The 21068-nt window shown below is 36.0% G+C and overlaps 2 protein-coding genes across 3 annotated transcripts; one reads left to right on the top strand and one right to left on the bottom strand.

The window, feature by feature from the left end:
• Positions 1 to 1071: 1071 nt before the first annotated feature.
• LOC143562766 (uncharacterized) lies at positions 1072 to 3556 on the top strand. Of its 2 annotated transcripts, XM_077050489.1 has the most exons (3): positions 1072 to 1138; positions 1593 to 2085; positions 2825 to 3556. In XM_077050489.1, the coding sequence occupies exons 2-3, from the start codon at positions 1739 to 1741 to the stop codon at positions 3318 to 3320; spliced, it is 843 nt and encodes a 280-aa protein (XP_076906604.1). In that variant the 5' UTR covers positions 1072 to 1138; positions 1593 to 1738; the 3' UTR covers positions 3321 to 3556. The 2 variants fall into 2 exon arrangements, with proteins under 2 accessions (XP_076906604.1, XP_076906599.1); XM_077050484.1 differs by lacking the exon at positions 1072 to 1138 and having other exon boundaries at positions 1548 to 2085.
• An 807-nt stretch (positions 3557 to 4363) lies between these two features.
• LOC143562814 (MOB kinase activator-like 1A) lies at positions 4364 to 7420 on the bottom strand. Its single transcript, XM_077050519.1, has 7 exons — positions 7336 to 7420; positions 5490 to 5538; positions 5308 to 5416; positions 5131 to 5224; positions 4904 to 5037; positions 4654 to 4817; positions 4364 to 4575 (listed from the first exon to the last, which is right to left on the bottom strand). Exons 1-7 carry the CDS (start codon positions 7356 to 7358, stop codon positions 4504 to 4506), a joined length of 645 nt encoding a protein of 214 aa, XP_076906634.1. The 5' UTR covers positions 7359 to 7420; the 3' UTR covers positions 4364 to 4503.
• Positions 7421 to 21068: the final 13648 nt, after the last annotated feature.

A 21068-nucleotide genomic window follows, 5' to 3' on the forward strand; every position in this document is an offset into this window, starting at 1 on the left:
CCGTGGTGATCATGAAGGGCCGACCCTCATACTTGAGGCGGCGGTGTCACAGGATCTTTGGTTTTGGCATGCTTTTTTTGGTGTTGCTGGGTCAAATAACGACCTTAATGTTATCGATCAGTCACATTTGATCAACGACCTTATCGACGGGGTTGAACCACCTCAATCTTTTCTTGCAAATGGAGAACTCTTCAAGTACGGGTACTATCTGGTCGATGGTATTTACAACGAATGGGCTGTGTTAGTTCAAGCTTTTACAGATCCAATCGCCGACAAACGGAAGTATTTTACGAAGAAGCAAGAGTCTGCTAGAAAAGATATTGAAAGAGCTTTTGGAGCTATAAAAAAACAATATTATGTTCTGGCGAACCCGATACGTTATTGGACTCGGGAGAGGATAATGGACGTCGTCTACACGTGTCTTATCCTACACAACATGACGTTAGAAGACGAGGGCAAAGCTATATGCCAAAACTACCAAGGTGACATTCCGCCACAACCGTCCACAATCAGTGATCAACAAAAACTTCATAACATAGCAAATATCAAGAGCCGTGAGATACACGGGGATCTTCGACATGAGTTGGTTGAACATTTGTGGGCGAGGCGACCAGATGATCTTGTATTAGATTAGTTTTATTATTAAATATTATTGTTTGTTTAATTTTTGGTATGTTTTTTTTTATTATGAATTTTCAAAAAAATGTGTGTTTTTTTAAATAATTTCTTGTTTTTTTAATAATACGTTTTTTTAATACATTTATAAAAAAATAAAAAAAAACCGCTCGCGCCCCTTCTCGCGCCCCTCCACACCAGGGCCCGGGGCGCGAGCACCACAACCAACACCCATCTTATCAAGTTTCTCTCTCTGCCACACGTCACAATATTATTGGCTGGAGCCCCCACTCGCGCCCCCTCTCGCGCCCCCCACACCCCTCAGCCTTAGGCATAACATAACCATGAGCTTGGGACCCACCAACACCAAATCATAAATCAATGTATGTAACCATACCCATAATTACAACCTTTTACAACAATGAATAATTTGCCATCATAATAATTTCCTTTTCTTTTACTTTTTTCTTTTTTCTTTTTTCTTTTTTCACACACCGATCCTACCGTCTTCCTCCACTCATGTGTAAGTTCAAATTTCATTATTCTTCATTTCGTATATATTCATATAATGATTATAATAATCAATCTTTCTTAGTCTTTAGGTTGATAGGTATTCTTTATTTCGGTGATCTGTGTGTTTCTTGTTTTCAAGCTTCAATTTTTATTTTGTATATTCATATAATGACTATAATAATCAATCTTTCTTTTGATTTACAACTATACTAGTCCTTAGGTTAATGGGTTTTCTTTATTTGGGTCATCTGTGTGTTTCTTGATTTCAAGCTTCAATTTTTATTTTGGTTACTTTGACACTTGACACTTGAATATAAGCATTTTTTATTTTTTATTTTTTATTTTAAAGTTCCAATTTTTGACCTTGTTACCTGTTTTCCTTTTACTAATTCAATACCACACTGACATATTCAAGAAATTGCTTTTCAATTTTAACCAGAAGTATATTCATTTTGTTGTAACAGGAATCAATTTAGTTGGTTCGAAGAATTTTAAAGAAACAAGGGTAATATCAAGTTTTCCCCAAATTTGCAATCTTTTTGTGATTATAAAACAAACCCACCTCAAATTTTACATTTTTATTAGATTCTTCAAGTTTGGTTACAAAAAGATGGGATCTTTTGCTGGACATGTGGTTCCAGGATCACTGTTTCTTGTAGTTGGGGTGTGGCATATATGGTGCACCGTGGTCCGATACGCATCAGACCCGAACTCGTTTCGTGTTAGGGTTTGGAACCCGGTACCTGGTTTTAATGGGAATTTGGAGTATTTGGAACTTTATGTTATATCAGTTGGAGCTTTTGTTGATATGTGTATAGAGCTTTTGTATTCACCTCAACTTAAGTTCTTTGTTAATGGTGTTTTGAACCCGCATCATATGAATGATTTTGAGCATGGTGGAATGCTTCTCATGTTCTTTGTTTACGGTGTTGTCGTGTTACTCTCTGAAAAGACCAGGTTAGTTCTCATTATTCATGTCTAGCATATACTTTTCAATTGTTAAATTCTTTTAATAATTTACTATCAAAATTTTAAATGTGTTATCATGCTATATAAATATTACATCATATAAGAGTATGTGATATGGTCCACGAGAGGTGACGTGGCACCTCGCTCACGCACATCTCACCACCCCCCCAGCGACGAAGCTTGGACAAAAAACGCGCCCCGGCCAGTTAATCTTAAGTTTTTGTTATAATATTTTATTTAACAAACAATTTGATTTTTCTCAATTTGAAGTGATGTATTTTTTTATTTAGTAATTTTTTTAAAACTTAATTAATATTAATTTTATTTTGTATGTATTAAAAAAATTTAAATGAAAGGGTGAGTGAGTGAGACCATAAGATAGGTTGGCCTATATTTTAGAAAGCCAAACTGAAGGACAGAAAGAGAGATAATCCAAAGTCTAAGCTATCTTCCTTATTCTTTAACCATACTTTAATATTGGTAGCAACTAACTGATCAATTGTTAGTTGCATGTTTACAAGAATTTTAATTATAGCCCTTCTAGATTTACATTTATCATTTTAGACCCTACACTATTTAGTAGTGTAACAGTGCGTGGCGCTGAGGTGAGTGAGTGAGGCCTCTCGCTCAAATCTATGAAATTAATATACAACTGAATCCATGCCATCAATATCAAGATTTCTACATTATAACTATTGACATTGACGTTTTTTGGTCAAAATTTCAGCTTCCTTCCGTTACCAGAAGGCGCGCTATGCTTAATATCAGCAGCAGCATTCTGTGCAGAGTACCTTCTATTCTTTTTCCACTCAACAACACACAAAGGGCTAGAGGGTCATTATCATCTGCTTCTTGTTTTTCTTGTGGCTTTTTGCCTATTATCAGTTGTGGCTGCAGCTCTATGGCCCGCAAGTTTCCCAGTTGACCTGTGCAGTGGCATTGCTATAACCCTTCAAGGTCTATGGTTCTATCAAACTGCATTCGCCCTCTACGGGCCCTCGATGCCAGCTGGATGTAAGCTTGAAAGGAATGAGATCAAGTGCTCCTCACACGACCATGAGGTTCATGGGCAGTTGCTAGCTAACTTCCAAATGTTTGGGCTTGTTTTTTTGGTTCTTGTTGGGGTTGTGGGGTCATACATTTTTGCAGATAGAATATATGGGAAGTCTGAGTTTGGAATGATTCATATGAAACCTGTTGATGGATTTCATGAGCAGTTGTAATAAGTTTTGTGTTACAGTTTTGACCTTTTTGAGTTGGCAAGAGTACTTGCATAAGATCAGATGTAGTTTTGACTTTCAAGAGTTCCAAGAAATTTTATTATTTTTTATTTTTCTGTGATCTAAAGTAGATCAAATTGAATTGGTACTGTGTTTGGCATGGGGCTGGCTTGACTTGTTAATCTCAACTAGCTAAAATTTTGAGCTTGAGCTCGGTTTATTAAACGCTCGAGCTAGCTTGTGGCAATGTGGCCTGCTGGCTCTTTTATTTGAACTTTCTTATACTTTCTGTCTTTTACACATACTGATTTGTAATAATTAAAACATCATATTTAAATAAAATTAAAACACCATGTTGAAAGTTAAAACACCATTTGAAGAATCGCACCTAGTTCAGTACACTTGAAAAATGTTTGTTTTATTTTTATTTAAAAAAATATTAAGTTAAAGATAAAAAAACTTTTTGATTTTATGGTATAATTTTAAAATAATAATAACGCCGCATAATATAAAAACTTAAAAAGTTATTTACGTTTTAAAAAAACTGTAGAACTTCAAAAGTCAACAATTTTGATATTGTTACCTTTTTATACTCTTCATTAGCAAAATGGAATTCATGACAATTTATCTAATCCAACTCACTGATTAACCTTAATCAATGGCTCCGAATCCTTATAATTCTTTTTTAGGCTTTATTTTAAACGAGCGAGCCCCAAGCTGAGCCAACCTTGGCTCGGGCTCGACTTGTTCACAGACTCAACCGGCTAGGCTTGTAAGCCAATTTTGAACAAGCTTTTTTCAAACGAGCCGTGAGATTTTTAAACAACCATATTTGGGTAGATGGAGTTGGACCTGCAATTGAGCCGGTAACTGTTTCATCATTCTACAAACCAAACTATCTAGACACGGTTCAGTTCAGTCAAGCAGACCAACAACTGATATAAAAAGCCTGGTTCTAGCGATTCGACTGTTATGGACCAAAACATGAAGCAAGGCACAAAAAAAATAAAAATAAATAAAATACACAACCAAACAGTATTTTTAAAATTTTGTCAACTAGAATGGTATGAGCCGGTAAAAGACGCTAGTTACATCAGATCAAGTCTAGCACAACATTTGTAACACCGCAACCTTATTCAACTCCCAAATATAATCAAAGTTAACAATATAAAAAACACGAAGCTTTTCAATAACTGACAATGGATTCTATAAGCTCATGAAGCGGGGCAAGTTCCTTCTTATCGATCAAAGAAAACTCCTGCATATCAAAACATAATATTATCAAAAGAACTAAAATAAACAAGAAACACACTGTTGGTGAGTGTAAGAATCTTACACATGTAAACAATATGAAATGCTTGAAACAGGTGTTTAGATGGGCTTCCTCTTTAAGACTCACAATCTTCTGAAAATGTGTATGATAGATATGAGCATACACACGAAACAAACGTTTAAATATTGTTTTCACAACGTCCCTAAAATTTCCAGGAAATGGCGCACCTGCAAAGTAATTCAATAGCATTGTCAGTTTGTCACAATCAGTTATTATTCAGGCTACAAATGATAAGAGACAAGAAATAAATTACCAAGCCTTTGAGGAAATATGGATTCGTCATCCAGCTGTGATTCAATCCAATCCATCAAGTACTCCACATATTTTGGAGCCGAAACTTCAATAGGCTTCTTGATTTGCACACCATCGGCCCAACGATACTCATACCTGCAAATTATATTTACATAAGTTAAATAATTATTTATCTCTTTATATAATAATAATAATAATAACAACAACAAATAATAGTGCGAAGGATACTTGGGACCCGCAGTCATAGTTGGGCAGATCTCTGGTGTACAGAACTCAGTTAGGGTGCCATAAAGAAGATTCACTTGATTGAAGAAATCCACAGCTGAAAATCAAAAGTAAAAGGTCAAAATACAAAAGTCAAACAACCTTTGTTTAGGTTTTAGATAATAAAGTTATTGATTTAACTGTTGACAGCAAGCCATTCATTTATATCCTCTCCAGGAGGAAGTCTCACAGCTTCTCTCAGGTTACCGCTACCCAAAGTAGCATCAATGTGTTGCCTTAATTGAGCCCCCTGTAAATAGAAATAAATTTTTAATGATTTTCAGAAAACATTTCAAGAATGATAAAATATGAATGTTTTTAACCTTGCTCCCCGAAGGTGCACTCTTCTTGGGACGGAACGTCCTTTGGTTCCTGTAAAATTGCCACAATAAGGAAGATTTATTTAGTAAAAGAAATGTGTATATATATTTGGGATGTAACAAATACACAAAATAATAACCAAAGTATACAATGTTTAGTACTTTGGTTAGACATAAAGAGCAATGATCTAATGTATAGCTCGTACATGTGTTTTTGTTTTAGAGTAGAATATATATATATATATATATATATATATATATATATATATATATGATTATCAGCAGTTCATGCAAGTTCGATAGCTAACCCTATCACTAATGATTGAAAACTGAGTACAGTGAACCAAATTCAATGTCTATTAACTAACCTTTTGGGCTTCTCTCCACAAACAATATACTGATGCACCGAAGAAACAACTCTCATTAAATCGGTTGACGAATACGGTGGCAGTTAAGTTAGAAGTCGCTCACTCAGTTTGTTACCATGGGGATCCCACAAACATGGTAACAAACTTTGTGAAAATATAGTGACATGAGGTGGCCCGGTAGGGGACCAATAGGGCTGATGTCACTAAATATGCGATATGTCCGTTCGTTGTATATATGCATGAATGCGGTTTTGCGCATTGGGTATGCAATAATCACTATTATAGAACACTCTAAATAGACCAACTTCATATACTTTCTTTTTATCGTGCTATCTTCCTTATAATTATTCATTGGTAAAACTAGGTGTTATCAGATAGTTCTATACCGATTAATACTTACTTCAACACACTGAGTTTTCTTACTTGATTTGGCATCCTTAATTCATTATGATTACGTTTTTAGATTCGGTTGACGCTCAATCACCTTCTTTACCTTCAATTCATTGCGTAAAAGATTGCATTTCAGTTTTAAACTTTGTGGGATTGACTAACATCTCCATTTCCAAAATCAAGTGTGAATAATAAGTTTTTAATTAGTTGATGGTTTCATTCGCCAACGAAAAAAGACTTGCATCGAATCTTCATGAACATCCATATGAATTTTGATCTCATATGTTCGGATTTAATACTTTTCAAATTCAGGGGAGTTTGTAATAATAATATCAGTATTATGGTTTAGGAATCTCATTTAGATGATTCTCATTACATTAAGATGATTTGACCTAGTTAGAATTTGTTGATTAACATCCGGAAGAAACTTCATTGTAAAATTACTTAAAAGTTAAACCGAATCTTTCAAACACTTCCCAAAAACGCGTAAAAGATATTTCGCGGGTTTTACCTCACATAATATTATAGTGAGATAAAACACACAAAACATCAAAAACACGTTTTCTAGACGCATTCGCAAGATCTAGTTAACAACATTTAGTGATTTCACAACGAAGCTTCACCCAAAACTTAACAAAAGAAACCTAAATCAAAACATCTCAACGAGATTCCCAAATCAATACAAACTCCCCCAAATTCAAAACATAATAAATCCCGACACCCGATATCAAAATTCATACAGATGCTCATATAGATTCAACACAAATCTTCTGTTTCAGTTAACGAAATCATCAACCAATCAAAAACTTAGCTCGCAATTAATTTCGTAAAAATATAAATCAAACCCACAAAATTTAAACCCAAAATGCAATCTTTTTACGAACGATCGAAGGCAAAACAAGGTGATCGAGCATCAATCGAATCAAGAAACGTGAAATTAAAGGTAATCGGATTAAACTAACGATACCCAGATCAAGAAAGTGAACCCGATGCGTGTTTAAGCATTAGATACAAGAAAGAAAGATTAATGGAATCAGATTGAAACCCTAAAGATTAAAGACGTGAAATTGAAGAAATTGATTGATGTTTACCTGCCGAGACCGAAGAGGCTCATGGCGATGGAGATGGAGAGAAGGAGAGTGAGTGTGTGTGTGTGTTTGATCGAATTTGAGGGAGAAAGTGGGCGGTAAAGACTACTTCCGTTCATAGACTCAAAATCTCAATACTGCATTATAAAATTAATTTCTCTCTCTTCAATCTACAAAATTTACCCACTCTAATCTTTTACTCCCATTAACAACCCAATCTATTCCTTTTTTTATTAAATAAATTCAATTTATAATTAGTTTTGATTAACTATATAAATATAATTAAGTAATTAGATTTTTTTAAAAAGTCAAAGATAATAAGTTATAAAACAAAAACCAAAATATATATATAAATAATTGTTATGAATTAAAAATAAATAATAAAATGTGGGATATGTGGGATAAAGAAATCTAAGCATCCAGTAACATGGTGACACGTGGAAACAAAGATAATGTTTGGATATCTAGTTGATAACGTCAGATAATGTTATCTAAACAAAATCCAAGCAATTAGTAAAACCGTGATATGTGGTAACGAAGATAATGTTAATATTTAATTTGTATTAAAAATGCAAATTTTGAAACGAACTCCGTTTTTAATAAAATTTATACCGGAATGTTCACAAAAAAAAACTAAACAAGATTGTGTTTTTAATTTTTTTTAAAATTTTAAATATTATAAGTTATTTAAGAAAAATCAAATTATAATTAAAATTAATTATGTTAAGAGAAAAATCAAAAAAAAAAAATAAAAACCAACCAACCCAAGTGTGACACTTGGATTCCATTATCTTCAAACATGGTTGCAATCTTGATCGTGGTTGCAATCTTCTCATGGCTTTTTTAATTTTTTTTTTGTCCGATCTTGTAGGCATTGGATCACCAATGGGCATAGTCTAAAGGCACTTTTTACACATTATTATTGAAAAAAGTGATGGTTTGGGTTAAAAGTGTCAAGTGTAATAGTATAGGGACTGTTTTTGTATAAATCAGTCAAGTGACTAAAATTTTGGGCCTCTGGATTTCTTATTTTAGCTCCATATAACTTATGTGTTTATAAAAGTTAAATTTTGTGATTGTATTGTGATTGTATAAGTATAAGTTATAACTTTGTAACGTATAACTTATGCCTTAAATAAGTTATAAGGAGGTAAAATAAGGAATCTCAAACACATAGTGGTTTGAGAAGGTTGTTAATTGAGTTTGTTACTTTTGGTTTGTAGACTAAATTATAGGATCAAAATTATTCCCTAAAATAAGTGTTGGGAAAAAATTAAAGAAAACAAGATCATTCTATAAGGAAATAAAATATCCCATAAATAAAGTCATCTTATGTTAGTAAAATGGAATAAGGAAATTCCATCCCACATGAAAAGTGGTATAGAAATGGAAGCTTTTTATAAATAACAGAGTTTTCATTATAATATTCTTATATGCCTAGTATGCACCCAGTGGTCCTAGCGGAGGGTGCGGAGCACCCGACGCGCACGCGCACCGGCTCGGGCGAAGGGCGTTCGGCGATGGGCGCAATGTGGCGCTTTGATGGCGCACTTTGCACTTTTAGGCCTAGAAGTGACAAGCTATCAAGACAAAGGACTAAAAGTGAAAATTTGAGTTCAGGGACCCATCGCGCTACGCGATGAGCCCATAACACAGGTCATCGCGTATCGCGATGGACCTTGATGAGTCAGCAGGACACGTGTCAGTACGTGGTACGGCGGGGTAAATATTGCGGCGCCGCGATAGGCGACGGGATTTCCAAGACCCATCGCGATACGCGATGGGATACAAATCAGCCTATAAAAGGGGGGCTCACGGCTCCTTCACCTCTCACACCAAACTTTCTCTCTCTAGAAATTACTCTCTCTACCTCGGTTTCCGTGCCGACCCGACACTCGTTACCTTGTAATCCGTGCCACATACCGATGATACCTCGAAGTGTGTGCCACCGGAAGATAACCCGATAATCTATCTCGAAGTACGTGCACAACACGACGGCCACCATATGTCGCCTCGATTTGCGTGCCAAGTATCGTAGTACGTGCCAAGCTCTAAGGTTCCGACAGTTTAAGCTCTAGTACGCGTTAGAGAGTAGAAGTGCTGCTCAACCAATTTTAGTAATCAAACTCCGAATACCCGTGTAAGGTAGGGGTTCTGCCTAAGTCATTATTTTATTATTATATTATATGGCTTAGACCACAGTCAGGGGTATAACCCAAACCTTGATCATAATTATAAGCTTTAAATATACAAATGATTATAGTAAGGTTTCTTTATAACTAAGAAACATCTAATTTTTCACTCATAAGGATATAGTCAGAATATAGTTTTTCACAATTAAGAAACATAGCATTTTATATTCATGGAATATAATTAAAATGTTGTTTCTTTATGATTAAAAAACATAAGATTTTACATTCAATACTAGCAGTCAATGAATGTTTCTTCTTGAAGAAGAAACAGATTATAGATGTCTCTTCATGAAGAAGAAACTCAGGATATGATTTAGTAAATAAATAAAAGACTATATGTCTCAATATTTTATTCAAACAAATGATCAATCAAGGTTTAAAGCTATCAAAACCAGACTAAGGGTCTGTAGCCGGATCAAGTAACGATCTAGATATTTATATAAACCTATTTTATAATAGGTCAATCAATCAATCAATCAATCATTCACAGTCAAGGTTTCAAACGAGATCACCAATTATTTATAACAGACAATCACAGGTGAATACGTTCAAACATTTTATAACGTGACTACGTTAACATTTTCAATCAGTCAAAACATATTTATACTCTATAAGATGAATGGGTGTTTTTCTTAACGAGTCAGTCAATGTTTACATGAGATTATGTGATCTCTAAAACGTTATAATACAATATAGAAAATAAAAGCAACTCAGACCGAGTACACATGTGTCTGGATCCAAACATAACTGTTCAGTCCATCAATCAATGGCCCAGAAGCCGCGGGCTAACGGTCATAACGAAGTTCTCCTTGAAGGGGATATACGCATATAGCTCGGGGGAACAATTGTGTGTGTGTAGGGGAGTGGTACAAAGCCCAGATGTGGTCGTGCATCTGCTGAGTGTAAAGAAAACTATCATTGTATTGTAATGTCATTCAAATGGTTTATAGAGTCATACGTGTTCACCAGCATATAGCTGACGTATTTTTCCCACATTTCAGGGAAACATATTAGCACAGGTAGCAAGAAACATAATCATTCATGATGATAGACGCTCGCAAGGTATGGATGGCTAAATATTAAATCATTAAAATATTATAAACAAGATTAAAAATACGATTTATAAATCAAACACTCGGATATTTATTATCCGAGAAGTTTTCAAATAAATTAATATTATATTCAAACCAAAGTCTTCCGCTAAAATAAACCGTAACTCTGATGTATTTACAAAACAGGTACCAACTATTGGTCATACGCCTAGGCCCTAAGCCGGGGTGTGACAAGACCTAAGTTCGAGCTATATTATTTTTGGTGATGAAAGACATGTCGGTTTCAATCATGAGCCTACCCGGGTTGTCGCCCCACCATGTGTTAGCCAGAGAGTTCTGCTGTTATGGTGGCACAGCTGTCAAATGGTTGCTGACGGTATGGTTTCCCGGGAACGCCAAGCCAAATTCTGAAACCAGTGTGGGCTTGGATATGAGTTAAGACAACATAGTCTGGCATAAGGGTGTTCTTCTGGTTCGTTTTCGGGTTTCGGGTTTTCGGGTCAAGTTCTTCGGGTTTCAAAGTTTTAAATCTTAAACCGAAACCCAACCCAAATATCTCATGGGTTTTTCGGATTCAGGTAATTCGGGTTGGGGTTTTTTCGAATTGGGTTAATCGGGTTTCGAGTATAGTAGAAAACAAAACAAAAAACAAAAAAAAAAATACTTTAATGCTAAAAATAAATAACCTATTCTTCTTTGCTCGTAACGCAAATAATCAAATAATAAACCAGCATAACTTGATAAAAAAATTCAAAAGAAGAATAAAACTAAGTAACTAACTCGAACCATAATCTTCTTCAATCGGACGTGATTTGGTTGTTCGATTACGGTTGACCCTATTATACTTAAAAATATATTTAATATCATAACTGAGAGGTATTCGGGTTGACCCGAAACTTACAAATCAAACCCGGAAACCAACCCGAATTACTTTGGTTCGGGTTAGGGTACGGGTTTTTTCAAGTTGGGTTTCGGGTTTCGGGTAAAAGTGGCAGCCCTAGTCTGGCCAAGGTGAGATAACGAGCTCTCCAAATTTGAGGAGTGTTATAGTTTAAATACAAGAAAGTAGTCGTTCTTAAAACAAATATAAGTTTGTTAGAAGAGTGTATGGGAATAAAAGAATAATTGGTATATCTTTTAAGATCATATGTTGCCGTTTAACGCCGTCACGTTTGACAGGGTCTTTCTCATCTAAGATGGCGCCATTTTTGCAAGTTATTAGGTGTGAAGGGGCATTAAACACTGCGCAAAAAGGGGTGTGAAAGGCGGAGTATGAACCTGTAATGTCTAAAGGGGCAGAGGGGACGGCGTGAAGGGGACGTGACGGGCTTGGTCGATTTAGCTCAGACATGGTGGTTTTCCACACTCCTGGCCGTTTATTCACAACACATGGTCTAAAGGTTTCTCTCTGTAAACTTCTTATAAGAGTCACCCCATGTAATCCGATCGAAGACTCAATTTTTTGCTAGCTTCATTAATCGTCAAGAGTTCAGTTATATTTTATTGATCTACAGGACATTTATATCGACAAAAATATTTAATCAAGCATCGTTATATTGTCACGCAATAATCACATATAATTCAGCATTGTGATTTGTGAATAGTTTTTGCCCGTCCTGCACGATGTAAGGCCCATTTATAGTTTAGTCTTTTGTATTTATAGCATGTATTTTGTGTATGTTATGTCTAGTTTATCTTTTGTGTATTTGGGCCCTATGCCATATGTACTTAAGCCCATTGGGCTATTTGATAATGAAAGACATGTGCATGAGAATACACACAATATATATTGTGTGCGTATCTCATACACAAGGATAACCCTTTTGCAAATAATATCTTTAACTTACAAACTCTATCTTCTCTCTCAACCCTCACGGCAATAAACACACACTCAAGATCCGAGATCTCGGTCCTAACTAGTTGTTTCCGTCAACTAGTGTAGAGGTTGATCTAAGATAACTAGTAATAGTTGTTGTGTTGTTAGATCCGGTCAAGGGACCTACAATTGGTATCAGAGCGTTCGGGTTCTACTAGTTATAGATCTTGGGTTACAACCTTGGATTTTGGTCTTGTTTGTGTTCAAAGACGGATTTTCAAGAAGTTTGTGGGTTACGGGTTCTCAAAAGTTCAAGAAAAGTCTACAAAACTTCATAAAAAGTATGTTCAAGCTTCAAAGATTCAAAAATTTGTGTTTAAAGTTCAAGTATTTTAGGTTAAAATGGTGTTTAATCTTCATAATGTGTGAAAATTTGGGGATTTGTGTAGATCCATAAAGGGTCAAGGTGAAAGAAGTGACTTTCATAAAAGAGGATCTTCTTGAAAAAGGTGGTAGGAAAGTACCTTATGTACTTTCCCAAAGTACAGATTTCATTCGAATCGAATCCCTATTCGAATTGATCCATCATTCTATTTGAATATAGTTTGTAATCTGATCGAACTCAAAAGTAATCGAATGAATCAACTACACATTCGATTCGAATAGTAATTCGATTAGATTATAATTTCTTCATTCGATTAGATTCATCTGATTCGATTAGATATCAAGTTATTCGAATACTTTTCACTTAAACATATTTCAGAAGCTACTTGTTCATTCGAATACCTTGTGTTCAATTGCTTTACATTCGAATACTCATTCGAACAGTTTGTACTTGTGTTTTGAGCAGAACTCAGTGTGTTTGTGTTTGATCTTAAAGTTGTTTGAGAAATGGCCAACCAAATTTCAGAAGTTAGTAATGAAGTCATAAGGAGTTATGTGATGTTTGAAAACGAAGTTGGGACTACAACAAAGCTTCCAAAGCTAATGACATGGGAAAGTGATTTTGAAGAATTCAAGTGGAGGTTCCAAAACTACCTTAAGATCATTGAATATAATCTTCTTAGACCATTTGAGCAAGGACCACATCAGCTCACAACCAACACTAATGATGCTAATGTTCCAAAACGTGTAGCTTATTATAATGATGAGGATAGAAGATCGCTCAATGAAGACAACAAGGCTTTAGAGTTCTTACTGTGTGCCTCCCACGTGAAATTTCACTAACCTTGAGAGACTACACTACTGCTAAAGGTCTTTGGGATGCATTGGTAAACAAGTTTGAAGGAAACTTGGAAATGAGAAACAACAAGAAAGGAATGTCGAAGGGAGAATTCAACATGTTCAACTACGTGCAAGGAGAATCAATTGCTAGCCTCATTCAGAGATTTGAGACATTGATTACCAAGATCAAAAGTGCTGGCATTGAATATGATCAAGTTGAAATTAATGACAAGTTGCTCAACTCACTTCCCTATGGCTGAAACAGCATTGTCATTACAATCAAGAGAACTACTAATCTTCAGATTACCAGCCTTGCTGACTTGACTTCCATCATCAAGTCATTTGAAATGGATGAAAAATTAAGAATGGTTAATCACATTAGGTCTCTTTCTAAAGCTGGTATGACTACTGAATCAGGTGTAATGTCACACCCCGACCAAAGGCGGCGGAACATGCCGGGGTGCAACGGATTTCTCAAGAACACTATGACACTATTAAGTGACAATATTTAATCAACTCATTAATTTCATAAATCAATAAACAACACATCTTGTCCGTACAAAAAAATTGAATACAGGTAAACAAATATATATCGTTTATTCGACTAATTACTTAGTGGTCTCAAAAAAGCTACGTTCCTCAATTCTTCGTTCAAACAATTATCAAACATGTAACATTGCATAAAATAAACTTTGCCAACACGAATGTTGGTGAGAAATTTTCATAGATTTTGAGTATAATAAATATAGAATGAAATCCACAAAATCGTATATGCAACAATAAATAATAGCACACAACTTCGATAAACAACTTGAAAATAAATTGATGTGACTCTTTTCGAATCGGTAACAACCAATCGTACTCGGAGAAATGAGGCACCTTTCTATATGGTAACAACCAAATATACTCGGAAAATGAGGCCCTGTTCTATAAGCACTTTAGCTAGAATAGTTAGGGGAGCGTATGATCATACTTATTGAGGCAAACCAACCGAAAGCGATAAACACATTAGCAAGTAATCATATAGAGCATATAACATCAAATCGAGCATTTATTTAAGTGAACATATACTATAGAGTTTTGTGGTTTGAGACACAATGTATAAATCACTTTTCTTTGAATACGTATGCAATGCCACCCCCAAAACGTAAAGATGAAAATGGGGGATGAAAAATACTCGCATGAAATAAATAACTTGAAGGGATGTTTGTGATAAACCGGGATGATAAGTTCAACGAGTGAGGTCTAGGTTAAAAGGGTTTCGGTTTAGAAGATGGTCTTGAAAGACTTTTAAGTAAAATAAAGTGAAAATTTAAATAATTAATCAAAGTTTGAGGTTTAAAACGTAAATATTTAAGAACTTGAAGTAACGGTTTTTGAAAAGTAAGTTTGTTCAAAATCGGGTTTCAGTATTCCACTCATTAGTTTTACTAAACCTTTGTTAAGTAAATATGTGGGGATTGGTTTAATGAAATAGTGCACGACCCCTTGTTAGATATATCAAAACGGAATTTTAACGAGTGTTCGGTTAGTCGGTTCGGGTCTTGATAAATAGTCAAGTCCGAACCCGACATTCCAAATTGATAAATATCATGAGATAAATTATTTAAAACAAAGACTTAACTAATGTTAGAAGTTCTATTAAAGGAGAAACTCTAAACATCATAGTTAAGTGAGTGTTCGGTTTTATCGGTCCAAGCTTGTTATTAGATCAAGTTGGAACCGACATACCTAGTACTTTAAGAAAACATTTATAATTAGTTTGTAAAAGATCTCAAAGAAAATATGAGATTCGATGGCCCAAAATATAACTAGTGTGTTTCAAGCGAGTGAACCCGGTTTAGTTCGATTTGTTTGGTTTAGTTGGTCCAAGACTTGATATGTGACCAAGTTTGGGTCCAACAAATTCATATTAAAGTAAAAAATACAAAAGTGTAAATAAAAGAACTTAAACACTTAAATCTTTCATACAACTTGTTTTAAAACAATTAAATAACGAGTTAAACGAGAGTTCGGTTTCGGTTTCGGTTCGGTCCTTGACTTGGAATGAAACCGAGGATGATTGCCACATACCCAATACCATGGAACTCATCAAGTAACTTTAGAAATTATAATACTCAAATCTTACATGTAACACATTGTTAAATCATTTTAAATATATAAAGCATTTAAACGAGAGTTCGGTCTTGGTTCGGTCCTTGACTCGGAATAAGACCGAGGATGGTTACCACATACCCAATACAATGGAACTCATTAGAATAAACTTAGAAAAATAATACTCAAGTCTTACATATAACATGTTAAAAGTAAAGTATTTAAACAAAAATTCGGTTTTGGTTCGGTTCTTGACTCGGGATGAAACCGAAGATGGTAACCACATACCCAAATACCATTGAACTATTTAAAATGATTGGAAACTAAAATAATTAAGAACTAAACAATATTAACAAGCTTAAACAAAATTAAAGCATAATTTAAAGTGTTGAACAAGGATTGCAATAATCCTCCATGTAACCTTGCTTTATAAGCATTTCACCTCAACCGACCATGACCAGAGGAGTGAAAGCCGAAGGAAACAATGGGTATATATTATATATATATATGTTGTAATAACAATCTTTAATCATATGTAGTTAGTTAGAGACAAAGAATGGTTATTGTTTGACTCTTAGAAGTCAAACAAGAAGGAACTTGAAGGTTGAAGCTTAAAACTTTGTTGAGAGTGTTTGAAGTGTATGAGTAGGTTAAAATGAGTGGTGTGACTTTGTTTTATGAAGGATAAGGTGTTAGAATTAACCATTGAGTTGCTTCTGAGATTTACAAGCTTTCTCATTTGTTTAAAGGGTCAATAAGTGATAATATCAACAAAAAAAAGGATCTAGATTGTAACATCGTGAAAGTTTCGGGTTCAAAATGTCAAGTTTCCTAAGTTAAGGGACCAAACTGTCAAATTTCAAACCTTAGGGTTTAAAATGAAAATTCGGTTTTCCTGACCCATCGCGATACACGATGGATCAGAAGGAAAACCCATCGCGTATCACAATGGGTTGTCTGACACTGAAGGCACGTGGCATGCCACGTGGCACAACCTCCGCAACGTGTCATCATGTGGCAACATGTCCACCACGTGTCGCCATGTGGCTCAACTCCTGCCATGTGGCAGGTCTACGTGGTGACTCAAAGAGCCTACTTCGCGATACGCGACGGGCTCAGCCAAAGGGCCATCGCGAAAATCAGCATTCCTTTCTCTCACTAACATCTCTCTAAGTCCCAATTTTCATATTATCGATCCACCTCGAAATCCGTGCCCCGATTCCTCGATTACCGTGTCGTTTCTCTCGTAATTCATGTCACTTTCCACTGACGTACCAACCAAGAAGGAGATTTCCATTCCCGACATCATGACGACTAGTCTCGTAAAGCGTGCCGACGATTGGTGAAGTATTGGTGTTCATCGATTGGCGTGCTAAGGAAAGGGTGACGAAAAGAGAAGTTTGAGCAATAAGATAAAGAAGGTGAAACGGTGTTAAGGTGTTGCTCAAGTATTTAGGGTTGTGTAAGCCAAGCAAAGGTAGGCATAATGCCCGAACAAAATAATAATTATAAAATATTATAAGAGGCTTAAAACCCTAAGTCGAGGTTATACTCGATACCTCGATAAAATAAAAGAAAATATAACAAAGAAAAGAAAAGGATAGAGTTATGAATATATAAATATATATCAATGTGATTACAATATATGTGATTCTTTGTTATGTAAATATTAATTGAGTAATAATAACTATTCTTAAATAATAAATAATAGAAAAGAATACGTTTCTTAGAGAAAAAGAAACGTAGGGTTTTATGAGAATAAACTAAAGGTTTATAATATTACTTTTCAACTAAAGGTTTTAAAGTAAAAGAGATTTTGAACTAAAAGTTCATCGAGGTAAAGATTATAAAAGACTAAAGGTCTTAAGCCGGATTGTATATCCGACTAACAAAAGGTTATACTCGTACTATAGGTGCGAGATAGCAACTGGAAAGACCCTCGGACGGTGTTTGAAGCCGATCCAAATTGAAAAAGGCGAATACGCCCCAACTTTCCAAACTTGTTTTAAAACGAGTCAACGTGTTAAATGTAAAAGGTTTACATGAGACTAAGTATATCTAAAACATTTATAAACAAGGGTATAAACACTGGCCTCAGGCTATCGTGTACGTTTGTCTGGATCCTTACATATGTGATGGGCACATCACACCCGGTCACAATTACGCTTCCTGCGGGGAGTATGACCTTGTGTATACGTATAGGCACTCAACTAGTCGAACGCTGCGGTGTTTGCTGGGGAATCCGAGTGTAGAGACTTGAGTTTATGAATTGTGTTATTTTAACTTGATTATTCCTAAGCCACGATGGGTCGAGAACTACGTAGTCTCGAGGGGGGATTAAGTAAAAGAAAATATTTTTAGTGTCAGCATATTCACCAGCATTCGTTGCTAATGTATTTTCTTAACGTTTTGCAGGTGATCAAGGTTTGGGCTTGGAGTAACTAAGTGCTCAAGATATCCTATGGCTCTGATGTTTTTGTTTAACTTATTATAAAATGAATGGTGGTTTTGTAAAACTTAAACAAGTAATCTTTTAACATTAAACGGGAAACTTTTAAATCCCGTCTTTTGTATGTAAATATTATAATTAAATCCACAAGTTTTTAAGACTTCCGCTATTAAACCGTAACTCTAATTTATTTACAAATGTGGTACCAACATATGTGTCATACACCTAGGCCGCGGTTTGGGGTCTGACAAGTGTTGGTATCAGAGCCATCGATCATAGCGAATTATGTATTACAGGATAATACCTAAGCTTCGATCCAAGTGTAGGAAAAAATATTTTCATTTCTTGATTATTTGAATTAGGGATAAGATAGGCTGGTAAACCTTTTCTTTTCCTCCTAACTCTTAACCACCCAACTATTTAGATGTCTTTCAAGATGATGATGGATAACTTTGTACAAAAAGCAAATGAGGCTGGAATCGCTTAACCTCTACCCAAAAATAACATGAGAGAAAACTAATATGAAGCTTTCTTTAACCAAGACCAATACATCGACCGAACCAAGCCGATATACTCTCCTGGAACGGAGCATTGTCCAATCAACCTTCCCGATATTCCACCCATGCCAAGAAGTGAACCCCCAAGACATTCAAGCTACCACCCACCAAGTATAGCAATGTACCACCCATCCGAATTCCCAACATATCATCATTCAGAAATACCAACATATCAACCATCGGAGATTCCGCCATACTACCCAACTGGTGATCCGGCATACCTACCACCAAATCCTCACCCATCATATGCTTTCCACTCCAACCGACCGATCAAGGAAGAACCAAGATCTCCCTCATCTGACTGGATGCAATGCCATTCTGACCAACATAGATGGCACGCTGGAAGCTCTGCCTTTGACTCTGTTGACTCCCGTCCCAAAAATGATGAAGGACCATCCCGCAAGCCCAAGATGAGAGTAATGATGCCATACGAAAGTTTCAGCATACCTTCGATAGTAAAGGAAACTGCTCAACTTATGGAAGACGAGGACCCTGAGGAAGAAGAGGACTCGGAGGAAGAATCCGAAGAGGACCTGAAAGAGGAATACCCTGAGAACCCAAATGAAATGTCGACACCAATGGAGGAATCACTCTCTCCCAAAACCCGAGTTATGGCTCTGTCGATCCTTATGTGTAGTATCTTGAAGAACTCCGAAACAAATAGTCATCAAGTTTTCCACCCTACCAATGCACGATCCCAGTAGAGGAAGAACAAGCGGACGAAATCCGCCAACAAAATGAAGCTGCCGAGTCATTCTTCAATTACTCATCTGATATGACCGCATCTCCGTATCCGGACCCGAAAACCATTATGATGTAGTAATGATGGGTTACCGCGACCCTCCGCCAAGATACGAATATCCCAATGAGATCCCTCAATCGCAGGAAGAGCACCTGGACCGAGCCTTGCATGAAACAGACGACTTGAGGAAAAAGATAGCTGTGGATGGAAAGAAGAAGAAGAAGATTGGAGAAAAACTTCTAAGGAAATGCAAGAAAATGACAAAGATGGTCAAGAAGTTTATCAAGGAGTGATGAGATGAAAGAAGGATGAGTGTGGGAAAACTTGTGAACGTTGATGTAATCTTGTTATATTATGTTATGTGTTGTAATCATATGGATAGGAATAAATATATATATACACCAAGTATGGATGTCTGTGTGTATATATATATGCGTATGTATGATGTAATGAAACATATGTATAAATAAATAAAATGTGTGTTTTGAGAAAAGAAATTTGTTAAAATTTCAGATCAAGAAAAGTGGAAAAGATTGTGATATTCGTCAAATTTGAGTCTCGATTTATATTCGTTTTTGTAAACTTTCATATTGTAAACCCGACTCAATAATTTTAGAACCTTATTTAATTATTGTATAATATTATTATATACCTCGACCATAAATAAAGCGATGTTTGTCATATTATAGTGTCGTTAAGAAAAACATAAAGGGTTCAAACTGAGTTTTGTAAAGTTGTTATAATCTTTGGAAACCTTTAGACTCATATTCAACATTGATTAAAATTTGGAGGGTCATTTCTGTAAATATGTAACATGCATATATAACCAACAAACCCTAAACCTAAACCAAAACCACCAGCCGCCCCAATCTCTTCCTCCTTCAATCCGGCGCTGTTTTTCGGCGACCGGCGAGCTCCGGCGAGGAACTCCGGCCAACACTAGTTCACCATTATAACCACCCATCGCGATCCCTAACCGACACCTTTGGCCTATATAACCCTCTAATCGACCACCGAACCCCCCTCGTTCTCTCCCCTCTTTCGGTTTTCCGGCGGACAAACTCCGGCGACAGCTTACCTCCGGCCACCCTACAACACCATCTTCTTCGACACCATCAATTCCGACCACTTCCCCTTTCCCTTCTCGTCTTCTTGGTAACCCTATCACAGTCGGCCGCCCCCCCTGTTCCCTCATCTGGACGCTTTTCCGGCGACTGGAGAAACCGCCGTGCACCGCTCTATCTGTCCCTCTCTCCGTCTTTATCTCTCTTTCTAACTCGCACTCTTTCTCTCTTCGTCTCCCTCTCTCTTCGGTTCTCTCTCTCACTCTCTCTGTCCCTCTCTCCGTCTTTATCTCTCTCTCTTGCACTCTTTCTCTCTTCGTCTCCATCTCTCTCTTTCCGTCTCTATCTCTCTCATCTCCGATGGTTTCGGCTCGGTTCCTTCCCGGTATAGAGCCACGACTCGTGAACCTCTAAAAGGTAAATAAATTTAGGATTTGGGTGTTTACGTTGTGGGGAAGAATTTGGTTTTAATTTGTTATATAAAATATGGAATTGGATTGTTAACAAATTGTGTTTCGGGATTAGATTGTTGAGTCGTCTCGTCAA

The sequence above is a fragment of the Bidens hawaiensis genome, unplaced genomic scaffold, assembly GCF_021521415.1.
Source record: "Bidens hawaiensis isolate Kalapana, Puna unplaced genomic scaffold, B.hawaiensis_p1.1 tig00001179_1, whole genome shotgun sequence".
NCBI lineage: Eukaryota > Viridiplantae > Streptophyta > Magnoliopsida > Asterales > Asteraceae > Bidens > Bidens hawaiensis.